General features: G+C 41.2%; 1 protein-coding gene across 1 annotated transcript in view; it reads left to right on the forward strand.

The window, feature by feature from the left end:
- Positions 1 to 24,182, forward strand: part of fgl1b (fibrinogen like 1B) — a 59,326-nt gene that overhangs the window by 10,080 nt on the left and 25,064 nt on the right. Inside the window, 3 exon segments of the mRNA XM_052528985.1 lie at positions 13,305 to 13,412; positions 13,415 to 13,463; positions 15,414 to 15,511. Of these exon segments, the coding sequence (XP_052384945.1) occupies positions 13,305 to 13,412; positions 13,415 to 13,463; positions 15,414 to 15,511 (255 nt within the window).

Below are 24,182 nucleotides of genomic sequence, written 5' to 3' on the forward strand. Positions count from 1 at the left end.
AGTTCCTGTAGATTGACCTACTCCTCTTCCAGACAGAATAGTTCCTGTAGATTAGACCTACTCCTCTTCCAGACAGAATAGTTCCTGTAGATTCAGACCTACTCATCTTCCAGACAGAATAGTTCCTGTAGATTCAGACTTACTCATCTTCCAGACAGAATAGTTCCTGTAGATTCAGACCTACTCCTCTTCCAGACAGAATAGTTCCTGTAGATTCAGACCTACTCATCTTCCAGACAGAATAGTTTCTGTAGATTCAGACTTACTCATCTTCCAGACAGAATAGTTCCTGTAGATTCAGACTTACTCATCTTCCAGACAGAATAGTTCCTGTAGATTCGACCTACTCCTCTTCCAGACAGAATAGTTCCTGTAGATTCAGACCTACTCCTCTTCCAGACAGAATAGTTCCTGTAGATTCAGACCTACTCATCTTCCAGACAGAATAGTTCCTGTAGATTCAGACTTACTCATCTTCCAGACAGAATAGTTCCTGTAGATTCAGACCTACTCATCTTCCAGACAGAATAGTTCCTGTAGATTCAGACCTACTCCTCTTCCAGACAGAATAGTTCCTGTCGATTCAGACCTACTCATCTTCCAGACAGAATAGTTCCTGTAGATTCAGACCTACTCATCTTCCAGACAGAATAGTTCCTGTAGATTCAGACCTACTTCCAGACAGAATAGTTCCTGTCGATTCAGACCTACTCCTCTTCCAGACAGAATAGTTCCTGTCGATTCAGACCTACTCCTCTTCCAGACAGAATAGTTCTGTCGATTCAGACCTACTCATCTTCCAGACAGAATAGTTCCTGTAGATTCAGACCTACTCATCTTCCAGACAGAATAGTTCCTGTAGATTCAGACCTACTCCTCTTCCAGACAGAATAGTTCCTGTAGATTCAGACCTACTCATCTTCCAGACAGAATAGTTCCTGTAGATTCAGACCTACTCATCTTCCAGACAGAATAGTTCCTGTAGATTCAGACCTACTCATCCTTCAGACCTACTCATCTTCCAGACAGAATAGTTCCTGTAGATTCAGACCTACTCATCTTCCAGACAGAATAGTTCCTGTAGATTCAGACTTACTCATCTTCCAGACAGAATAGTTCCTGATTCAGACTTACTCATCTTCCAGACAGAATAGTTCCTGTAGATTAAGACCTACTCATCTTCCAGACAGAATAGTTCCTGTAGATTCCCTACTCATCTTCCAGACAGAATAGTTCCTGTAGATTCAGACCTACTCATCTTCCAGACAGAATAGTTCCTGTAGATTCAGACTTACTCATCTTCCAGACAGAATAGTTCCTGTCGATTCAGACCTACTCATCTTCCAGACAGAATAGTTCCTGTCGATTCAGACCTACTCCTCTTCCAGACAGAATAGTTCCTGTCGATTCAGACCTTCATCTTTCAGACAGAATAGTTCCTGTAGATTCAGACCTACTCATCTTCCAGACAGAATAGTTCCTGTAGACTCAGACCTACTCATCTTCCAGACAGAATAGTTCCTGTAGATTCAGACCTACTCATCTTCCAGACAGAATAGTTCCTGTAGATTCAGACCTACTCATCTTCCAGACAGAATAGTTACTGTAGATTCAGACCTACTCATCTTCCAGACAGAATAGTTCCTGTAGATTCAGACTTACTCATCTTCCAGACAGAATAGTTCCTGTAGATTCAGACTTACTCATCTTCCAGACAGAATAGTTCCTGTAGATTCAGACTTACTCATCTTCCAGACAGAATAGTTCCTGTAGATTCAGACCTACTCATCTTCCAGACAGAATAGTTCCTGTAGATTCAGACCTACTCATCTTCCAGACAGAATAGTTCCTGTAGATTCAGACTTACTCATCTTCCAGACAGAATAGTTCCTGTAGATTCAGACTTACTCATCTTCCAGACAGAATAGTTACTGTAGATTCAGACCTACTCATCTTCCAGACAGAATAGTTCCTGTAGATTCAGACCTACTCATCTTCCAGACAGAATAGTTCCTGTAGATTCAGACTTACTCATCTTCAGACAGAATAGTTCCTGTAGATTCAGACTTACTCATCTTCCAGACAGAATAGTTCCTGTAGATTCAGACCTACTCATCTTCCAGACAGAATAGTTACTGTAGATTCAGACCTACTCATCTTCCAGACAGAATAGTTCCTGTAGATTCAGACCTCTCACTCATCTTCCAGACAGAATAGTTCCTGTAGATTCAGACCTACTCATCTTCCAGACAGAATAGTTCCTGTAGATTCAGACTTACTAATCTTCCAGACAGAATAGTTCCTGTAGATTCAGACCTACTCATCTTCCAGACAGAATAGTTCCTGTAGATTGACCTACTCATCTTCCAGACAGAATAGTTCCTGTAGATTCAGACTTACTCATCTTCCAGACAGAATAGTTCCTGTAGATTCAGACTTACTCATCTTCCAGACAGAATAGTTCCTGTAGATTGACCTACTCATCTTCCAGACAGAATAGTTCCTGTAGATTCAGACCTACTCATCTTCCAGACAGAATAGTTCCTGTAGATTCAGACTTACTCATCTTCCAGACAGAATAGTTCCTGTAGATTCAGACCTACTCATCTTCCAGACAGAATAGTTCCTGTAGATTCAGACTTACTCATCTTCCAGACAGAATAGTTACTGTAGATTCAGACCTACTCATCTTCCAGACAGAATAGTTCCTGTAGATTCAGACCTACTCATCTTCCAGACAGAATAGTTCCTGTAGATTCAGACTTACTCATCTTCCAGACAGAATAGTTCCTGTAGATTCAGACTTACTCATCTTCCAGACAGAATAGTTCCTGTAGATTCAGACCTACTCATCTTCCAGACAGAATAGTTACTGTAGATTCAGACCTACTCATCTTCCAGACAGAATAGTTCCTGTAGATTCAGACCTACTCATCTTCCAGACAGAATAGTTCCTGTAGATTCAGACCTACTCATCTTCCAGACAGAATAGTTCCTGTAGATTCAGACTTACTCATCTTCCAGACAGAATAGTTCCTGTAGATTCAGACCTACTCATCTTCCAGACAGAATAGTTCCTGTCGATTGACCTACTCATCTTCCAGACAGAAAAGTTCCTGTAGATTCAGACTTACTCATCTTCCAGACAGAATAGTTCCTGTAGATTCAGACTTACTCATCTTCCAGACAGAATAGTTCCTGTAGATTCAGACGTACTCATCTTCCAAACAGAATAGTTCCTGTAGATTCAGACCTACTCATCTTCCAGACAGAATAGTTCCTGTAGATTCAGACCTACTCATCTTCCAGACAGAATAGTTCCTGTAGATTGACCTACTCATCTTCCAGACAGAATAGTTACTGTAGATTGACCTACTCATCTTCCAGACAGAATAGTTCCTGTAGATTCAGACCTACTCATCTTCCAGACAGAATAGTTCCTGTAGATTGACCTACTCATCTTCCAGACAGAATAGTTCCTGTAGATTCAGACCTACTCATCTTCCAGACAGAATAGTTCCTGTAGATTGACCTACTCATCTTCCAGACAGAATAGTTCCTGTAGATTCAGACCTACTCATCTTCCAGACAGAATAGTTACTGTAGATTGACCTACTCATCTTCCAGACAGAATAGTTCCTGTAGATTCAGACTTACTCATCTTCCAGACAGAATAGTTCCTGTAGATTCAGACCTACTCATCTTCCAGACAGAATAGTTACTGTAGATTCAGACCTACTCATCTTCCAGACAGAATAGTTACTGTAGATTCAGACCTACTCATCTTCCAGACAGAATAGTTCCTGTAGATTCAGACCTACTCATCTTCCAGACAGAATAGTTCCTGTAGATTCAGACCTACTCCTCTTCCAGACAGAATAGTTCCTGTAGATTCAGACCTACTCATCTTCCAGACAGAATAGTTCCTGTAGATCCAGACCTACTCATCTTCCAGACAGAATAGTTCCTGTAGATTCAGACCTACTCCTCTTCCAGACAGAATAGTTCCTGTAGATTCAGACCTACTCATCTTCCAGACAGAATAGTTCCTGTAGATTCAGACTTACTCATCTTCCAGACAGAATAGTTCCCGTAGATTCAGACTTACTCATCTTCCAAACAGAATAGTTCCTGTAGATTCAGACGTACTCATCTTCCAAACAGAATAGTTCCTGTAGATTCAGACCTACTCATCTTCCAGACAGAATAGTTCCTGTAGATTCAGACCTACTCATCTTCCAGACAGAATAGTTCCTGTAGATTCAGACCTACTCATCTTCCAGACAGAATAGTTCCTGTAGATTCAGACTTACTCATCTTCCAGACAGAATAGTTCCTGTAGATTCAGACTTCCTCATCTTCCAGACAGAATAGTTCCTGTAGATTCAGACTTACTCATCTTCCAGACAGAATAGTTCCTGTAGATTGACCTACTCATCTTCCAGACAGAATAGTTCCTGTAGATTCAGACCTACTCCTCTTCCAGACAGAATAGTTCCTGTAGATTCAGACCTACTCATCTTCCAGACAGAATAGTTCCTGTAGATTCAGACTTACTCATCTTCCAGACAGAATAGTTACCGTAGACTCAGACCTACTCATCTTCCAGACAGAATAGTTCCTGTAGATTCAGACCTACTCATCTTCCAGACAGAATAGTTCCTGTAGATTCAGACCTACTCATCTTCCAGACAGAATAGTTCCTGTAGATTCAGACCTACTCATCTTCCAGACAGAATAGTTCCTGTAGATTCAGACTTACTCATCTTCCAGACAGAATAGTTCCTGTAGATTCAGACTTCCTCATCTTCCAGACAGAATAGTCCCTGTAGATTGACCTACTCATCTTCCAGACAGAATAGTTCCTGTAGATTCAGACCTACTCATCTTCCAGACAGAATAGTTCCTGTAGATTCAGACCTACTCATCTTCCAGACAGAATAGTTCCTGTAGATTCAGACTTACTCATCTTCCAGACAGAATAGTCCCTGTAGATTGACCTACTCATCTTCCAGACAGAATAGTTCCTGTAGATTCAGACTTACTCATCTTCCAGACAGAATAGTTCCTGTAGATTCAGACTTACTCATCTTCCAGACAGAATAGTTCCTGTAGATTCAGACCTACTCATCTTCCAGACAGAATAGTTCCTGTAGATTCAGACTTACTCATCTTCCAGACAGAATAGTTATTGTAGATTCAGACCTACTCATCTTCCAGACAGAATAGTTCCTGTAGATTCAGACCTACTCATCTTCCAGACAGAATAGTTCCTGTAGATTCAGACTTACTCATCTTCCAGACAGAATAGTTCCTGTAGATTCAGACTTACTCATCTTCCAGACAGAATAGTTCCTGTAGATTCAGACCTACTCATCTTCCAGACAGAATAGTTACTGTAGATTCAGACCTACTCATCTTCCAGACAGAATAGTTACTGTAGATTCAGACCTACTCATCTTCCAGACAGAATAGTTCCTGTAGATTCAGACCTACTCATCTTCCAGACAGAATAGTTCCTGTAGATTCAGACTTACTAATCTTCCAGACAGAATAGTTCCTGTAGATTCAGACCTACTCATCTTCCAGACAGAATAGTTCCTGTAGATTGACCTACTCATCTTCCAGACAGAATAGTTCCTGTAGATTCAGACTTACTCATCTTCCAGACAGAATAGTTCCTGTAGATTCAGACTTCCTCATCTTCCAGACAGAATAGTCCCTGTAGATTGACCTACTCATCTTCCAAACAGAATAGTTCCTGTAGATTCAGACTTACTCATCTTCCAGACAGAATAGTTCCTGTAGATTCAGACTTACTCATCTTCCAGACAGAATAGTTCCTGTAGATTCAGACCTACTCATCTTCCAGACAGAATAGTTCCTGTAGATTCAGACTTACTCATCTTCCAGACAGAATAGTTCCTGTAGATTCAGACCTACTCATCTTCCAGACAGAATAGTTCCTGTAGATTCAGACCTACTCATCTTCCAGACAGAATAGTTCCTGTAGATTCAGACCTACTCATCTTCCAGACAGAATAGTTCCTGTAGATTCAGACTTACTCATCTTCCAGACAGAATAGTTCCTGTAGATTCAGACCTACTCATCTTCCAGACAGAATAGTTACTGTAGATTCAGACCTACTCATCTTCCAGACAGAATAGTTACTGTAGATTCAGACCTACTCATCTTCCAGACAGAATAGTTCCTGTAGATTCAGACCTACTCATCTTCCAGACAGAATAGTTCCTGTAGATTCAGACTTACTCATCTTCCAGACAGAATAGTTACTGTAGATTCAGACCTACTCATCTTCCAGACAGAATAGTTCCTGTAGATTGACCTACTCATCTTCCAGACAGAATAGTTCCTGTAGATTCAGACTTACTCATCTTCCAGACAGAATAGTTCCTGTAGATTCAGACTTACTCATCTTCCAGACAGAATAGTTCCTGTAGATTCAGACTTACTCATCTTCCAGACAGAATAGTTCCTGTAGATTCAGACTTACTCATCTTCCAGACAGAATAGTTCCTGTAGATTCAGACTTACTCATCTTCCAGACAGAATAGTTCCTGTAGATTCAGACCTACTCATCTTCCAGACAGAATAGTTCCTGTAGATTCAGACCTACTCATCTTCCAGACAGAATAGTTCCTGTAGATTGACCTACTCATCTTCCAGACAGAATAGTTCCCGTAGATTGACCTACTCATCTTCCAGACAGAATAGTTCCTGTAGATTCAGACTTACTCATCTTCCAGACAGAATAGTTCCTGTAGATTGACCTACTCATCTTCCAGACAGAATAGTTCCTGTAGATTCAGACCTACTCATCTTCCAGACAGAATAGTTCCTGTAGATTCAGACCTACTCATCTTCCAGACAGAATAGTTCCTGTAGATTGACCTACTCCTCTTCCAGACAGAATAGTTCCTGTCGATTCAGACCTACTCATCTTCCAGACAGAATAGTTCCTGTAGATTGACCTACTCCTCTTCCAGACAGAATAGTTCCTGTAGATTCAGACCTACTCATCTTCCAGACAGAATAGTTACTGTGATTGACCTACTCATCTTCCAGACAGAATAGTTCCTGTAGATTCAGACTTACTCATCTTCCAGACAGAATAGTTCCTGTAGATTCAGACCTACTCATCTTCCAGACAGAATAGTTACTGTAGATTCAGACCTACTCATCTTCCAGACAGAATAGTTACTGTAGATTCAGACCTACTCATCTTCCAGACAGAATAGTTCCTGTAGATTCAGACCTACTCATCTTCCAGACAGAATAGTTCCTGTAGATTCAGACCTACCTCTTCCAGACAGAATAGTTCCTGTAGATTCAGACCTACTCATCTTCCAGACAGAATAGTTCCTGTAGATTCAGACCTACTCATCTTCCAGACAGAATAGTTCCTGTAGATCCAGACCTACTCATCTTCCAGACAGAATAGTTCCTGTAGATTCAGACCCTGCTCCTCTTCCAGACAGAATAGTTCCTGTAGATTCAGACCTACTCATCTTCCAGACAGAATAGTTCCTGTAGATTCAGACCTACTCATCTTCCAGACAGAATAGTTACTGTACCGTTAACTCAGACCTACTCATCTTCCAAACAGAATAGTTCCTGTAGATTCAGACGTACTCATCTTCCAAACAGAATAGTTCCTGTAGATTCAGACCTACTCATCTTCCAGACAGAATAGTTCCTGTAGATTCAGACCTACTCATCTTCCAGACAGAATAGTTCCTGTAGATTCAGACCTACTCATCTTCCAGACAGAATAGTTCCTGTAGATTCAGACTTACTCATCTTCCAGACAGAATAGTTCCTGTAGATTCAGACTTCCTCATCTTCCAGACAGAATAGTCCCTGTAGATTGACCTACTCATCTTCCAAACAGAATAGTTCCTGTAGATTCAGACTTACTCATCTTCCAGACAGAATAGTTCCTGTAGATTCAGACTTACTCATCTTCCAGACAGAATAGTTACTGTAGACTCAGACCTACTCATCTTCCAGACAGAATAGTTCCTGTAGATTCAGACCTACTCATCTTCCAGACAGAATAGTTCCTGTAGATTCAGACCTACTCATCTTCCAGACAGAATAGTTCCTGTAGATTCAGACCTACTCATCTTCCAGACAGAATAGTTCCTGTAGATTCAGACTTACTCATCTTCCAGACAGAATAGTTCCTGTAGATTCAGACTTCCTCATCTTCCAGACAGAATAGTCCCTGTAGATTGACCTACTCATCTTCCAAACAGAATAGTTCCTGTAGATTCAGACTTACTCATCTTCCAGACAGAATAGTTCCTGTAGATTCAGACCTACTCATCTTCCAGACAGAATAGTTCCTGTAGATTCAGACTTACTCATCTTCCAGACAGAATAGTTCCTGTAGATTGACCTACTCATCTTCCAGACAGAATAGTTCCTGTAGATTCAGACCTACTCATCTTCCAGACAGAATAGTTCCTGTAGATTCAGACTTACTCATCTTCCAGACAGAATAGTTCCTGTAGATTCAGACTTACTCATCTTCCAGACAGAATAGTTCCTGTAGATTCAGACCTACTCATCTTCCAGACAGAATAGTTCCTGTAGATTCAGACTTACTCATCTTCCAGACAGAATAGTTATTGTAGATTCAGACCTACTCATCTTCCAGACAGAATAGTTCCTGTAGATTCAGACTTACTCATCTTCCAGACAGAATAGTTCCTGTAGATTCAGACCTACTCATCTTCCAGACAGAATAGTTCCTGTAGATTGACCTACTCATCTTCCAGACAGAATAGTTACTGTAGATTGACCTACTCATCTTCCAGACAGAATAGTTCCTGTAGATTCAGACCTACTCATCTTCCAGACAGAATAGTTCCTGTAGATTGACCTACTCATCTTCCAGACAGAATAGTTCCTGTAGATTCAGACCTACTCATCTTCCAGACAGAATAGTTACTGTAGATTGACCTACTCATCTTCCAGACAGAATAGTTCCTGTAGATTCAGACTTACTCATCTTCCAGACAGAATAGTTCCTGTAGATTCAGACTTACTCATCTTCCAGACAGAATAGTTCCTGTAGATTCAGACCTACTCATCTTCCAGACAGAATAGTTACTGTAGATTCAGACCTACTCATCTTCCAGACAGAATAGTTCCTGTAGATTCAGACCTACTCATCTTCCAGACAGAATAGTTCCTGTAGATTCAGACCTACTCATCTTCCAGACAGAATAGTTCCTGTAGATTCAGACCTACTCATCTTCCAGACAGAATAGTTCCTGTAGATCCAGACCTACTCATCTTCCAGACAGAATAGTTCCTGTAGATCCAGACCTACTCATCTTCCAGACAGAATAGTTCCTGTAGATTCAGACCTACTCCTCTTCCAGACAGAATAGTTCCTGTAGATTCAGACCTACTCATCTTCCAGACAGAATAGTTCCTGTAGATTCAGACTTACTCATCTTCCAGACAGAATAGTTCCTGTAGATTCAGACCTACTCCTCTTCCAGACAGAATAGTTCCTGTCGATTCAGACCTACTCATCTTCCAGACAGAATAGTTCCTGTAGATTCAGACCTACTCATCTTCCAGACAGAATAGTTACTGTAGATTCAGACCTACTCATCTTCCAGACAGAATAGTTCCTGTAGATTCAGACTTACTCATCTTCCAGACAGAATAGTTCCTGTAGATTCAGACTTACTCATCTTCCAGACAGAATAGTTCCTGTAGATTCAGACTTACTCATCTTCCAGACAGAATAGTTCCTGTAGATTCAGACCTACTCATCTTCCAGACAGAATAGTTCCTGTAGATTCAGACCTACTCATCTTCCAGACAGAATAGTTCCTGTAGATTCAGACTTACTCATCTTCCAGACAGAATAGTTCCTGTAGATTGACCTACTCATCTTCCAGACAGAATAGTTCCTGTAGATTCAGACCTACTCATCTTCCAGACAGAATAGTTCCTGTAGATTCAGACTTACTCATCTTCCAGACAGAATAGTTACTGTAGATTCAGACCTACTCATCTTCCAGACAGAATAGTTCCTGTAGATTCAGACCTACTCATCTTCCAGACAGAATAGTTCCTGTAGATTCAGACTTACTCATCTTCCAGACAGAATAGTTCCTGTAGATTCAGACTTACTCATCTTCCAGACAGAATAGTTCCTGTAGATTCAGACCTACTCATCTTCCAGACAGAATAGTTCCTGTAGATTGACCTACCCATCTTCCAGACAGAATAGTTACTGTAGATTGACCTACTCATCTTCCAGACAGAATAGTTCCTGTAGATTCAGACCTACTCATCTTCCAGACAGAATAGTTCCTGTAGATTGACCTACTCATCTTCCAGACAGAATAGTTCCTGTAGATTCAGACTTCCTCATCTTCCAGACAGAATAGTCCCTGTAGATTGACCTACTCATCTTCCAAACAGAATAGTTCCTGTAGATTCAGACTTACTCATCTTCCAGACAGAATAGTTCCTGTAGATTCAGACTTACTCATCTTCCAGACAGAATAGTTCCTGTAGATTCAGACCTACTCCTCTTCCAGACAGAATAGTTCCTGTCGATTCAGACCTACTCATCTTCCAGACAGAATAGTTCCTGTAGATTCAGACCTACTCATCTTCCAGACAGAATAGTTACTGTAGATTCAGACCTACTCATCTTCCAGACAGAATAGTTCCTGTAGATTCAGACCTACTCATCTTCCAGACAGAATAGTTCCTGTAGATCCAGACCTACTCATCTTCCAGACAGAATAGTTCCTGTAGATTGACCTACTCATCTTCCAGACAGAATAGTTCCTGTAGATTCAGACCTACTCATCTTCCAGACAGAATAGTTCCTGTAGATTCAGACTTACTCATCTTCCAGACAGAATAGTTACTGTAGATTCAGACCTACTCATCTTCCAGACAGAATAGTTCCTGTAGATTCAGACCTACTCATCTTCCAGACAGAATAGTTCCTGTAGATTCAGACTTACTCATCTTCCAGACAGAATAGTTCCTGTAGATTCAGACTTACTCATCTTCCAGACAGAATAGTTCCTGTAGATTCAGACCTACTCATCTTCCAGACAGAATAGTTACTGTAGATTCAGACCTACTCATCTTCCAGACAGAATAGTTACTGTAGATTCAGACCTACTCATCTTCCAGACAGAATAGTTCCTGTAGATTCAGACCTACTCATCTTCCAGACAGAATAGTTCCTGTAGATTCAGACTTACTCATCTTCCAGACAGAATAGTTCCTGTAGATTCAGACCTACTCATCTTCCAGACAGAATAGTTCCTGTAGATTGACCTACTCATCTTCCAGACAGAATAGTTCCTGTAGATTCAGACTTACTCATCTTCCAGACAGAATAGTTACTGTAGATTCAGACTTACTCATCTTCCAGACAGAATAGTTCCTGTAGATTCAGACCTACTCATCTTCCAGACAGAATAGTTCCTGTAGATTGACCTACTCCTCTTCCAGACAGAATAGTTCCCGTAGATCCAGACCTACTCATCTTCCAGACAGAATAGTTCCTGTAGATTCAGACTTACTCATCTTCCAGACAGAATAGTTCCTGTAGATTCAGACCTACTCATCTTCCAGACAGAATAGTTGCTGTAGATCCAGACCTACTCATCTTCCAGACAGAATAGTTCCCGTAGATTCAGACCTACTCATCTTCCAGACAGAATAGTTCCTGTAGATTCAGACTTACTCATCTTCCAGACAGAATAGTTCCTGTAGATTCAGACTTACTCATCTTCCAGACAGAATAGTTCCTGTAGATTCAGACCTACTCATCTTCCAGACAGAATAGTTCCTGTAGATTGACCTACTCCTCTTCCAGACAGAATAGTTCCGTAGATCCAGACCTACTCATCTTCCAGACAGAATAGTTCCTGTAGATTCAGACTTACTCATCTTCCAGACAGAATAGTTCCTGTAGATTCAGACCTACTCATCTTCCAGACAGAATAGTTGCTGTAGATCCAGACCTACTCATCACCAATCTTTTGTCTCGTGGGTTTCATAACCACGTCTGTATAACAATTCAATAACGATGAGACTGGAGACAGGAATCAGTTCAACCATTTATCTGGAATGTGATCACCTCAACACATATACAAAACCCCATGATGCTCTGCAGCACAAGCCCAATATACAACAAATACTGAAATAAATATGTAAATGTACACTAAACAAACTCATAGAGGAATTTAAATGTTCGGTTCTTGAAAGTAGGAACATGGGTCAGAAAGGTCAGTATGTTTGATTCCTGGTTACAGAGGTGACATAACAAGCATGAGGTCCATTATAACACAGTGAAGTAAAGGTGGGAGCTAAAAACAGACATGGACAGTGAGACAGTGTGAGGAGGTCAGGGGTCAAACACTAGATCAGGACAGGAAATAGACAGAGACACATTCTGATCATGGCTCAGACCTGACCTGAGACACCCAAACAGAAGATACTATAGAAAAGTCATGTCCAATAGGCTATATGCTATTGTAGCGACCCACACAGACAGCTGTGTGTTATGTGTTAGGCTATTAGTTGGTTGTGTTGTACTTACCAGTACCCAGTGTTCGACATGCCAATCAACCTGCTATCTGCCAATCACGGGAATGCCAGGAATGTTCTGATGCCGGGCATCCTGGCGGTTGGTGGAGTGGCGTGGAGGGGGTGGGGCAGGGGGTGGAGCATTGGAAGTTAAGACCAGGTTTAGCGATTGTTGTTGTCTCTTACATCTGGCTTTCACAAGAGAAGGTCACGCTTGGTTCGTAGGGTACCTTTCATTTATTTGGCGTGTGCTACGGCCAAACAGTAGCCTGTATGACGTTGGGTTAATAAACCGTCAATTCATAACTCAATCCTCTGTCTGGACAATTGTTCCTTTATGATCTAGTCAGGTCATTACACTATATTCTATTCTACTGTATTTTAGTCAATACCACTCCGACACATTCTGATATTTATGTATTTCTTAATTCCATTCTTTCATTTTTAGATTCATGTTTATTGTGGTATGTTGTTAGGTATTACTGCACTGTTGGAGATAGGTACACAAGCATTTCGCTACACCTGCAATAACATCTGCTAAATACGTGTATGTGACCAATAAAATGTGATTTTATTTGTTTAAATAATATAATATATTGTTTTATGGTAATTGAGTGTTACACCTTTTCAGTAAAATGTGCACTCATAGTTAGTTGTGATTAATATCTCTGCGTGTGTCACCTCTCACCTCCAGACTGCTCTGAGCTGTATGACAGACAGAGGCCAGACTCCGGGTTTTACCGGATCAGACCTAGAGTGGATCAGGAGCCGGTCCTAGTCTTCTGTGACATGGAAGATGGAGGGGATGGACTGTTATACAGCGACGAAGACATGGCAGGGTTGACTTCAACAGGTGTGTGTGTGTGTGTGTGTGTGTGTGTGTGTGTGTGTGTGTGTGTGTGTGTGTGTGTGTGTGTGTGTGTGTGTGTGTGTGTGTGTGTGTGTGTGTGTGTGTGTGTGTGTGTGTGTGTGTGTGTGTGTGTGTGTGTGTGTGTGTGTGTGCGAGCGATCTTTGGAAAGCTGGCCTGTTTAACCTCTGCAATCAGCTAGTAGTTTATCACATCAGCACTGTGGCATCCAGCTGCTGTGTTTCAAATCAAATTGTATTAGTCCTCCTCCTTTCCCTGTCGTCCACAATCATCTCCTTTGTCTTGATCACGTCAGCATAGTGATGCAAGGGGAAGCAGCAAGTGTGAGACTTTAACCAGTGAATGTTCTCTCCTCCATAGAGACTGAACCAGTGAATGTTCTCTCCTCCATAGAGACTGAACCAGTGAATGTTCTCTCCTCCATAGAGACTGAACCAGTGAATGTTCTCTCCTCCATAAAGACTGAACCAGTGAATGTTCTAGACTGAACCAGTGAATGTTCTAGACTGACCCAGTGAATGTTCTCTCCTCCACAAAGACTGACCCAGTGAATGTTCTAGACTGACCCAGTGAATGTTCTAGACTGACCCAGTGAATGTTCTAGACGGACCCAGTGAATGTTCTCTCCTCCATAGAGACTGAACCAGTGAATGTTCTAGACTGACCCAGTGCATGTTCTCTCCTCCGTAGAGACTGAACCAGTGAATGTTCTCTCCTCCATAGAGACTGACCCAGTGAATGTTCTAGACTGAACCAATGAATGTTCTCTCCTCCATAGAGACTGAACCAGTGAATGTTCTCTCCTCCATAGACTGAACCAGTGAATGTTCTCTCCTCCATAGAGACTGAACCAGTGAATGTTCTCTCCTCCATAAAGACTGAACCAGTGAATGTTCTCTCCTCCATAGAGACTGAACCAGTGAATGTTCTCTCCTCCATAGACTGAACCAGTGAATGTTCTAGACTGAACCAGTGAATGTTCTCTCCTCCATAGAGACTGAACCAGTGAATGTTCTCTCCTCCATAGAGACTGAACCAGTGAATGTTCTCTCCTCCATAAAGACTGAACCAGTGAATGTTCTCTCCTCCATAAAGACTGAACCAGTGAATGTTCTCTCCTCCATAGACTGAACCAGTGAATGTTCTAGACTGAACCAGTGAATGTTCTCTCCTCCATAGAGACTGAACCAGTGAATGTTCTCTCCTCCATAGAGACTGAACCAGTGAATGTTCTCTCCTCCATAGAGACTGAACCAGTGAATGTTCTCTCCTCCATAAAGACTGAACCAGTGAATGTTCTCTCCTCCATAGACTGAACCAGTGAATGTTCTCTCCTCCATAAAGACTGAACCAGTGAATGTTCTCTCCTCCATAGAGACTGAACCAGTGAATGTTCTCTCCTCCATAAAGACTGAACCAGTGAATGTTCTAGACTGAACCAGTGAATGTTCTCTCCTCCATAGAGACTGAACCAGTGAATGTTCTAGACTGAACAAGTGAATGTTCTCTCCTCCATAGACTGAACCAGTGAATGTTCTCTCCTCCATAGAGACTGAACCAGTGAATGTTCTAGACTGAACCTGTGAATGTTCTTTCCTCCATAGAGACTGACCCAGTGAATGTTCTAGACTGAACCAGTGAATGTTCTCTCCTCCATAGAGACTGAACCAGTGAATGTTCTCTCCTCCATAGAGACTGAACCAGTGAATGTTCTCTCCTCCATAGAGACTGAACCAGTGAATGTTCTTTCCTCCATAGAGACTGAACCAGTGAATGTTCTAGACTGAACCAGTGAATGTTCTCTCCTCCATAGAGACTGAACCAGTGAATGTTTTAGACTGACCCAGTGAATGTTTTAGACTGACCCAGTGAATGTTTTAGACTGACCCAGTGAATGTTCTAGACTGACCCAGTGAATGCTCTCTCCTCCATAGAGACTGGGTGGACTACAGAGACGGGTTTGGAGACTTTAAGCTGTGGAACGATGAATTCTGGCTGGGCAACGAACACATCCATTCTCTGGTGAAGGAAGGTAGGCTGTCAACCCTAACACAATGAGAGGCTTGATACATACAGCCCCAGAACACATTCACTCTCTGGTTTTAGGGCGGCAGATAGCCTAACGGTTAAGGGCCAGTAAGAGCCGGTAAGGGCCATTAAAAGCCAGTAAGGACCAGTAAGAGCCGGTAAGGGACGGTAAGAGCCAGTAAGGGACAGTAAGGGCCAGTAAGGACCAGTAAGGGCCAGTAAGGGCCAGTAAGGACCAGTAAGGGACGGTAAGAGACAGTAAGGACCAGTAAGGACCAGTAAGGACCAGTAAGGGACAGTAAGGGCCAGTAAGGGCCAGTAAGGGACGGTAAGGGACGGTAAGAGCCAGTAAGGGACAGTAAGGGCCAGTAAGGACCAGTAAGGGCCAGTAAGGACCAGTAAGGGACAGTAAGGGACAGTAAGGGACAGTAAGGGACAGTAAGAGCCAGTAAGAGCCAGTAAGGGACAGTAAGAGCCGGTAAGGGACAGTAAGGGACAGTAAGAGCCAGTTAGAGCCAGTAAGGGACAGTAATGGACAGTAAGGGACAGTAAGGGACAGTAAGGGATAGTAAGGGACAGTAAGGGAATGTAAGAGCCAGTTAGAGCCAGTAAGGGAATGTAAGAGCCAGTTAGAGCCAGTAAGGGACAGTAAGAGCCAGTTAGAGCCAGTAAGGGACAGTAAGGAAATGTAAGAGCCAGTTAGAGCCAGTAAGGGAATGTAAGAGCCAGTAAGAGCCAGTAAGGGAATGTAAGAGCCAGTTAGAGCCAGTAAGAGAATGTAAGAGCCAGTTAGAGCCAGTAAGGGACAGTAAGAGCCAGTTAGAGCCAGTAAGAGCCAGTAAGAGCCAGTAAGAGCCAGTAAGAGCCAGTTAGAGCCAGTCAGGGACAGTAAGATCCAGTTAGAGCCAGTAAGAGAATGTAAGAGCCAGTTAGAGCCAGTAAGGGACAGTAAGGGAATGTAAGAGCCAGTTAGAGCCAGTAAGAGAATGTAAGAGCCAGTTAGAGCCAGTTAGAGCCAGTAAGGGACAGTAAGGGACAGTAAGGGAATGTAAGAGCCAGTTGGAGCCAGTTGGAGCCAGTTGGAGCCAGTAAGGGAATGTAAGAGCCAGTTAGAGCCAGTAAGGGACAGTAAGGAAATGTAAGAGCCAGTTAGAGCCAGTAAGAGAATGTAAGAGCCAGTTAGAGCCAGTTAGAGCCAGTAAGGGACAGTAAGGGACAGTAAGGGACAGTAAGGGAATGTAAGAGCCAGTTGGAGCCAGTTAGAGCCAGTAAGAGCCAGTTAGAGCCAGTAAGGGAATGTAAGAGCCAGTTAGAGCCAGTAAGGGACAGTAAGGAAATGTAAGAGCCAGTTAGAGCCAGTAAGGGAATGTAAGAGCCAGTTAGAGCCAGTAAGGGAATGTAATAGCCAGTTAGAGTCAGTTAGAGCCAATTAGAGCCAGTAAGAGCCAGTAAGAGCCAGTAAGAGCCGGTAAGCGAAGGTTCACTGCTTTGAACCCCTGAGCCATCAAGGTGGAAAAATCTGCCGTTCTGCCCTTATTAAGCAAGGCAATTAACTCCCAAGCTGATGGCAATTATTAAGGCAGACACCCCATACTGCTCTGATTCAGAGGGGTTAAATGCGGACGCATTTCGGTTGAATGCATTCAGATGTGCAACTGAATTAGGTGTCCCCCCCCTTCCCTTTCCCTCTAGAAGGGGAGACACGTTCACTCAACAAGAGGTTACATACAGTAACAGCCATGACTCAGACCTCCATCAACAGCACAGTCCCCAGACAGTGATCACATGTGAGAGTGCTGATCTGGATCACATCTCTCTAGTCCTAATAAAACACTGGATCGATCACAACATAATTGAACAGGCTACTGATTGTTGTGTGTTTTTTTTGTGTGTGAGTAATAATGTGTGTATGTGTGTTTTAATAGTGTGTGTCTCTGAGTGATAATGTGTGTATGTATGTTTTAATAGTGTGTGTCTCTGAGTGATAATGTGTGTATGTATGTTTTAATAGTGTGTGTCTGTGTGTAATAATGTGTGTATGTATGTTTTAATAGTGTGTGTGTGTGTGTACAGTGATTCCTACTTTAAAAGTTGCGAGGTTATACCGCGGGACTTAGAGGTAACTACAAACCTCAGATTTCCCACTTCCTGGTTGGATTTTTTTCTCCGGTTTATTCCTCTGCCATATGAGTTCTGTTATACTTACAGATATCATTCAAACTGTTTTAGAAACGTCAGGGTGTTTTCCATCCAATACTACTAATAATATGCATGTATTAGCAACTGGGCCTGAGTAGTAGGCAGTTTACTCTGGGCACCTTATTCATCCAAGCTACTCAATACTGCCCCCATCCATAAGAAGTTAGAGGTACCCAGCAACACGGCTTCATTGCTCCAGACCACCACAAGAGGGAGGTAGAGCACTCATTATGCATTTGGGTCCCAAGGTTTTTATATGACTAATCATATAGAGTGACTCCAATGATGAATTTGACGTCGTCGCTGGTGATTTTCGTCAGCAAAGATGTCTGACAAAAACATTACGGTGGAAGCAAATGTAAGTAATTCTAACGTTTTATATTCATTATTTAACCAGGCAAGTCAGTTAAGAACAAATTCTTATTTTCAATGACGGCCTAGGAACAGTGGGTTAACTGCCTGTTCAGGGACAGAACGACAGATTTGTACCTTGTCAGCTCGGGATTTGAGCTTGCAACCTTTCGGTTACTAGTCCAACGCTTGCTCACAGACGGGCATAATAATGTAATGAAACAAGCAGGTTTAGAACCCTCAACATTCTAGTCCATCCAGCATGCTGTGCCAAATGTATTAATTGGGGTTGGGACTGAATGTGGCAGAAAACACTATGAGCTAAACAATAGACTATTCAACCTTTACTAAAGAATTGTCTAATAGCTGAGCTAGGTGTGACCCCCCCAACTTGAGCTAGGTTTCTTAAAAATCATACAATGTGATTTTTTTGATTTTAGATTCCGTCTCTCACAGTTGAAGTGTACCTATGATCAAAATGACAGACCTCTACATGCTTTGTAAGTAGGAAAACCAGCCAAATCGGCAGTGTGTCAAATACTTGTTCTACCCACTGTAAGTATTTGATCACCTACCAACCAGTAAGAATTCCGGCTCTCACAGACCTGGTTTTTAGCAGTCATGGCTATTAGCAGAGCTATATTTTGTCCGTTATAAATATTATTTTGGCCTTTATTCATATTACAATCGCTCACTGTCGTTTCTTTAAAAATGAAATATTCTCCAAAACATCGTTATATATAGCCTTCCCGGTGTGGACGTCTATTTCAGCACTGTTCCACGCTGCTCTGAGACAAGCATGGAGAACAACAATTGCTTTTTCGCTCATTCTAGATTAAATGAAAACTAAATCTCAAAAATATTGTTCGTTTAAAAAAAGTGATTATTATTATTCTCAGATATTGTCACAGATCCTAAAAGAAAATGTCCCTTAGATATTCATTATAGACATGTATTATAAACATTCAGAGATATTAGTTTAGAATCCTCCAACCCTCTAAATAGATATTCATTTAGAATCGTCCAACCCTCTAAATAGATATTCATTTAGAATCGTCCAACCCTCTAAATAGATATTCATTTAGAATCCTCCAACCCTCTAAATAGATATTCATTTAGAATCCTCCAACCCTCTAAATAGATATTCATTTAGAATCCTCCAACCCTCTAAATAGATATTCATTTAGAATCCTCCAACCCTCTAAATAGATATTCATTTAGAATCCTCCAACCCTCTAAATAGATATTCATATAGAATCCTCCAACCCTCTAAATAGATATTCATATAGAATCCTCCAACCCTCTAAATAGATATTCATATAGAATCCTCCAACCCTCTAAATAGATATTCATATAGAATCCTCCAACCCTCTAAATAGATATTCATATAGAATCCCCCAACCCTCTAAATAGATATTCATATAGAATCCTCCAACCCTCTAAATAGATATTCATATAGAATCCCCCAACCCTCTAAATAGATATTCATTTAGAATCCTCCAACCCTCTAAATAGATATTCATATAGAATCCTCCAACCCTCTAAATAGATATTCATTTAGAATCCTCCAACCCTCTAAATAGATATTCATTTAGAATCCTCCAACCCTCTAAATAGATATTCATATAGAATCCTCCAACCCTCTAAATAGATATTCATATAGAATCCCCCAACCCTCTAAATAGATATTCATATAGAATCCCCCAACCCTCTAAATAGATATTCATATAGAATCCCCCAACCCTCTAAATAGATATTCATATAGAATCCTCCAACCCTCTAAATAGATATTCATTTAGAATCCTCCAACCCTCTAAATAGATATTCATTTAGAATCCTCCAACCCTCTAAATAGATATTCATATAGAATCCTCCAACCCTCTAAATAGATATTCATTTAGAATCCTCCAACCCTCTAAATAGATATTCATATAGAATCCCCCAACCCACTAAATAGATATTCTTATAGAATCCTCCAACCCTCTAAATAGATATTCATATAGAATCCCCCAACCCTCTAAATGTAGTTATTGGCGGATTTATTTACCGTAACGGTTTTCTAATGGTGAAGGAGAGTCGGACCAAAATGCAGCGTGTAGATTGCGATCCATGTTTAATAAAACAACGTAACACGAATCAACACAAAAGCACTACAAAACAAGAAACGAAAACCGAAAACAGCCTATACTTGTGTCAACTAACACAGCACAAGGACATCAAGACACTCAGGACAATCACCCACAACACAACCAAAGAATATGGCTGCCTAAATATGGTTCCCAATCAGAGACAACGATAAACACCTGCCTCTGATTGAGAACCACTTCAGACAGCCATAGACGTACCTAGAACACCCCACTAAGCTACAATCCCACTACATACACACCACATACAAAAACCCATGTCACACCCTGGCCTGACCAAATAAATGAAGATAAACACAAAATACTTCGACCAGGGCGTGACATTTACACATTTGTGAGAATGTCTCACCCCATGTTCAAAAATGGCCTTTTTCTCAATCACTCCAGGTTAAATGAAAATGAAAGCTCCAAAATATTGTTACTTTTTTAAACAAAACGATTATGATTATGAATTAATTTTGAATGATATAAAATGCCCCTTAGATATTAATTTAGATAGAATCCTCCAATACTCTAAATGAAATGATTGGCGGAGAGTCACGTCATTGAATTTCTTTTTTTAGATATACTGTTGGCCTACCATATGCGACATGAGTCTCACTAGTGGTGAGTATTGTGCTGTTAAAAGTGGGGTAGGTCTTATTTATTTAAGGAGCATATTGAAGTTAGAAGCAAAAGGATTTGAAGCAAAAGACTACAACTATTTTAGCACCGTTTCACACTGCTCTGAGACAAGCATGGGGACTGGTAGTGATAAATCAATGAGGACTGGTAGTGATAAATCAATGGGGACTGGTAGTGATAAATCAATGGGGACTGGTAGTGATAAATCAATGGGGACTGGTCTTAATAAATCAATGGGGACTGGTAGTGATAAATCAATGGGGACTGGTAGTGATAAATCAATGGGGACTGGTAGTGATAAATCAATGGGGACTGGTAGTGATAAATCAATGGGGACTGGTAGTGATAAATCAATGGGGACTGGTAGTGATAAATCAATGGGGACTGGTAGTGATAAATCAATGGGGACTGGTAGTGATAAATCAATGGGGACTGGTAGTGATAAATCAATGGGGACTGGTAGTGATAAATCAATGGGGACTGGTAGTGATAAATCAATGGGGACTGGTAGTGATAAATCAATGAGGACTGGTAGTGATAAATCAATGGGGACTGGTAGTGATAAATCAATGGGGACTGGTAGTGATAAATCAATGGGGACTGGTAGTGATAAATCAACGGGGACTGGTAGTGATAAATCAATGAGGACTGGTAGTGATAAATCAATGGGGACTGGTAGTGATAAATCAATGGGGACTGGTAGTGATAAATCAATGTGGACTGGTAGTGATAAATCAATAGGGACTGGTCTTGATAAAACAATGGGGACTGGTCTTGATAAATCAATGGGGACTGGTAGGGATAAATCAATGGGGACTGGTAGTGATAAATCAATGGGGACTGGTAGTGATAAATCAATGGGGACTGGTAGTGATAAATCAATGGGGACTGGTAGGGATAAATCAATGGGGACTGGTAGTGATAAATCAATGAGGACTGGTAGTGATAAATCAATAGGGACTGGTAGTGATAAATCAATGAGGACTGGCAGTGATAAATCAATGGGGACTGGCAGTGATAAATCAATGGGGACTGGTAGTGATAAATCAATAGGGACTGGTAGTGATAAATCAATGAGGACTGGCAGTGATAAATCAATGGGGACTGGTAGTGATAAATCAATGGGGACTGGTAGTGATAAATCAATGAGGACTGGTAGTGATAAATCAATGAGGACTGGTAGTGATAAATCAATGGGGACTGGTAGTGATAAATCAATGGGGACTGGTAGTGATAAATCAATGAGGACTGGTAGTGATAAATCAATGGGGACTGGTAGTGATAAATCAATGGGGACTGGTAGTGATAAATCAATGGGGACTGGTAGTGATAAATCAATGGGGACTGGTAGTGATAAATCAATGAGGACTGGTAGTGATAAATCAATGGGGACTGGTAGTGATAAATCAATGGGGACTGGTAGTGATAAATCAATGAGGACTGGTAGTGATAAATCAATGGGGACTGGTAGTGATAAATCAATGGGGACTGGTAGTGATAAATCAATGGGGACTGGTCTTAATAAATCAATAGGGACTGGTAGTGATAAATCAATGGGGACTGGTAGTGATAAATCAATGGGGACTGGTAGTGATAAATCAATGGGGACTGGTAGTGATAAATCAATGGGGACTGGTAGTGATAAATCAATGGGGACTGGTAGTGATAAATCAATGGGGACTGGTAGTGATAAATCAATGGGGACTGGTAGTGATAAATCAATGGGGACTGGTAGTGATAAATCAATAGGGACTGGTAGTGATAAATCAATGGGGACTGGTAGTGATAAATCAATGGGGACTGGTAGTGATAAATCAATGGGGACTGGTAGTGATAAATCAATGAGGACTGGTAGTGATAAATCAATGGGGACTGGTAGTGATAAATCAATGAGGACTGGTAGTGATAAATCAATGGGGACTGGTAGTGATAAATCAATGGGGACTGGTAGTGATAAATCAATGGGGACTGGTAGTGATAAATCAATGGGGACTGGTAGTGATAAATCAATGAGGACTGGTAGTGATAAATCAATGGGGACTGGTAGTGATAAATCAATGGGGACTGGTAGTGATAAATCAATGGGGACTGGTAGTGATAAATCAATGAGGACTGGTAGTGATAAATCAATGGGGACTGGTAGTGATAAATCAATGGGGACTGGTAGTGATAAATCAATGAGGACTGGTAGTGATAAATCAATGGGGACTGGTAGTGATAAATCAATGGGGACTGGTAGTGATAAATCAATGAGGACTGGTAGTGATAAATCAATGGGGACTGGTAGTGATAAATCAATGGGGACTGGTAGTGATAAATCAATGGGGACTGGTAGTGATAAATCAATGGGGACTGGTCTTAATAAATCAATAGGGACTGGTAGTGATAAATCAATGAGGACTGGTAGTGATAAATCAATGGGGACTGGTAGTGATAAATCAATGGGGACTGGTAGTGATAAATCAATGGGGACTGGTAGTGATAAATCAATGGGGACTGGTCTTAATAAATCAATAGGGACTGGTAGTGATAAATCAATGGGGACTGGTAGTGATAAATCAATGGGGACTGGTAGTGATAAATCAATGGGGACTGGTAGTGATAAATCAATGGGGACTGGTCTTAATAAATCAATAGGGACTGGTAGTGATAAATCAACGGGGACTGGTAGTGATATATCAACGGGGACTGGTAGTGATAAATCAATGGGGACTGGTAGGGATAAATCAATGGGGACTGGTAGGGATAAATCAATGGGGACTGGTAGTGATAAATCAATAGGGACTGGTAGTGATAAATCAATGGGGACTGGTAGTGATAAATCAATGGGGACTGGTAGTGATAAATCAATGGGGACTGGTAGTGATAAATCAATGGGGACTGGTAGTGATAAATCAATGGGGACTGGTAGTGATAAATCAATGGGGACTGGTAGTGATAAATCAATAGGGACTGGTAGTGATAAATCAATGGGGACTGGTAGTGATAAATCAATGGGGACTGGTAGTGATAAATCAATGAGGACTGGTAGTGATAAATCAATAGGGACTGGTCTTGATAAAACAATGGGGACTGGTCTTGATAAAACAATAGGGACTGGTAGTGATAAATCAATGAGGACTGGTCTTGATAAAACAATGGGGACTGGTCTTGATAAATCAATGGGGACTGGTAGTGATAAATCAATGGGGACCGGTCTTGATAAATCAATGGGGACTGGTAGTGATAAATCAATGAGATTTTTATTTTCACTGAATCTCCGTTTGGGTATTGGTTCGACTAGAATTTGAAAATCAGGGTGCAGAACTGTTATGCTCTTACTGTAACCTTCATTTAACTAGTCAGTTAAGTCAGTTA

Source organism: Oncorhynchus keta, chromosome 11 (genome assembly GCF_023373465.1).
Source record: "Oncorhynchus keta strain PuntledgeMale-10-30-2019 chromosome 11, Oket_V2, whole genome shotgun sequence".
Taxonomy (NCBI): domain Eukaryota; kingdom Metazoa; phylum Chordata; class Actinopteri; order Salmoniformes; family Salmonidae; genus Oncorhynchus; species Oncorhynchus keta.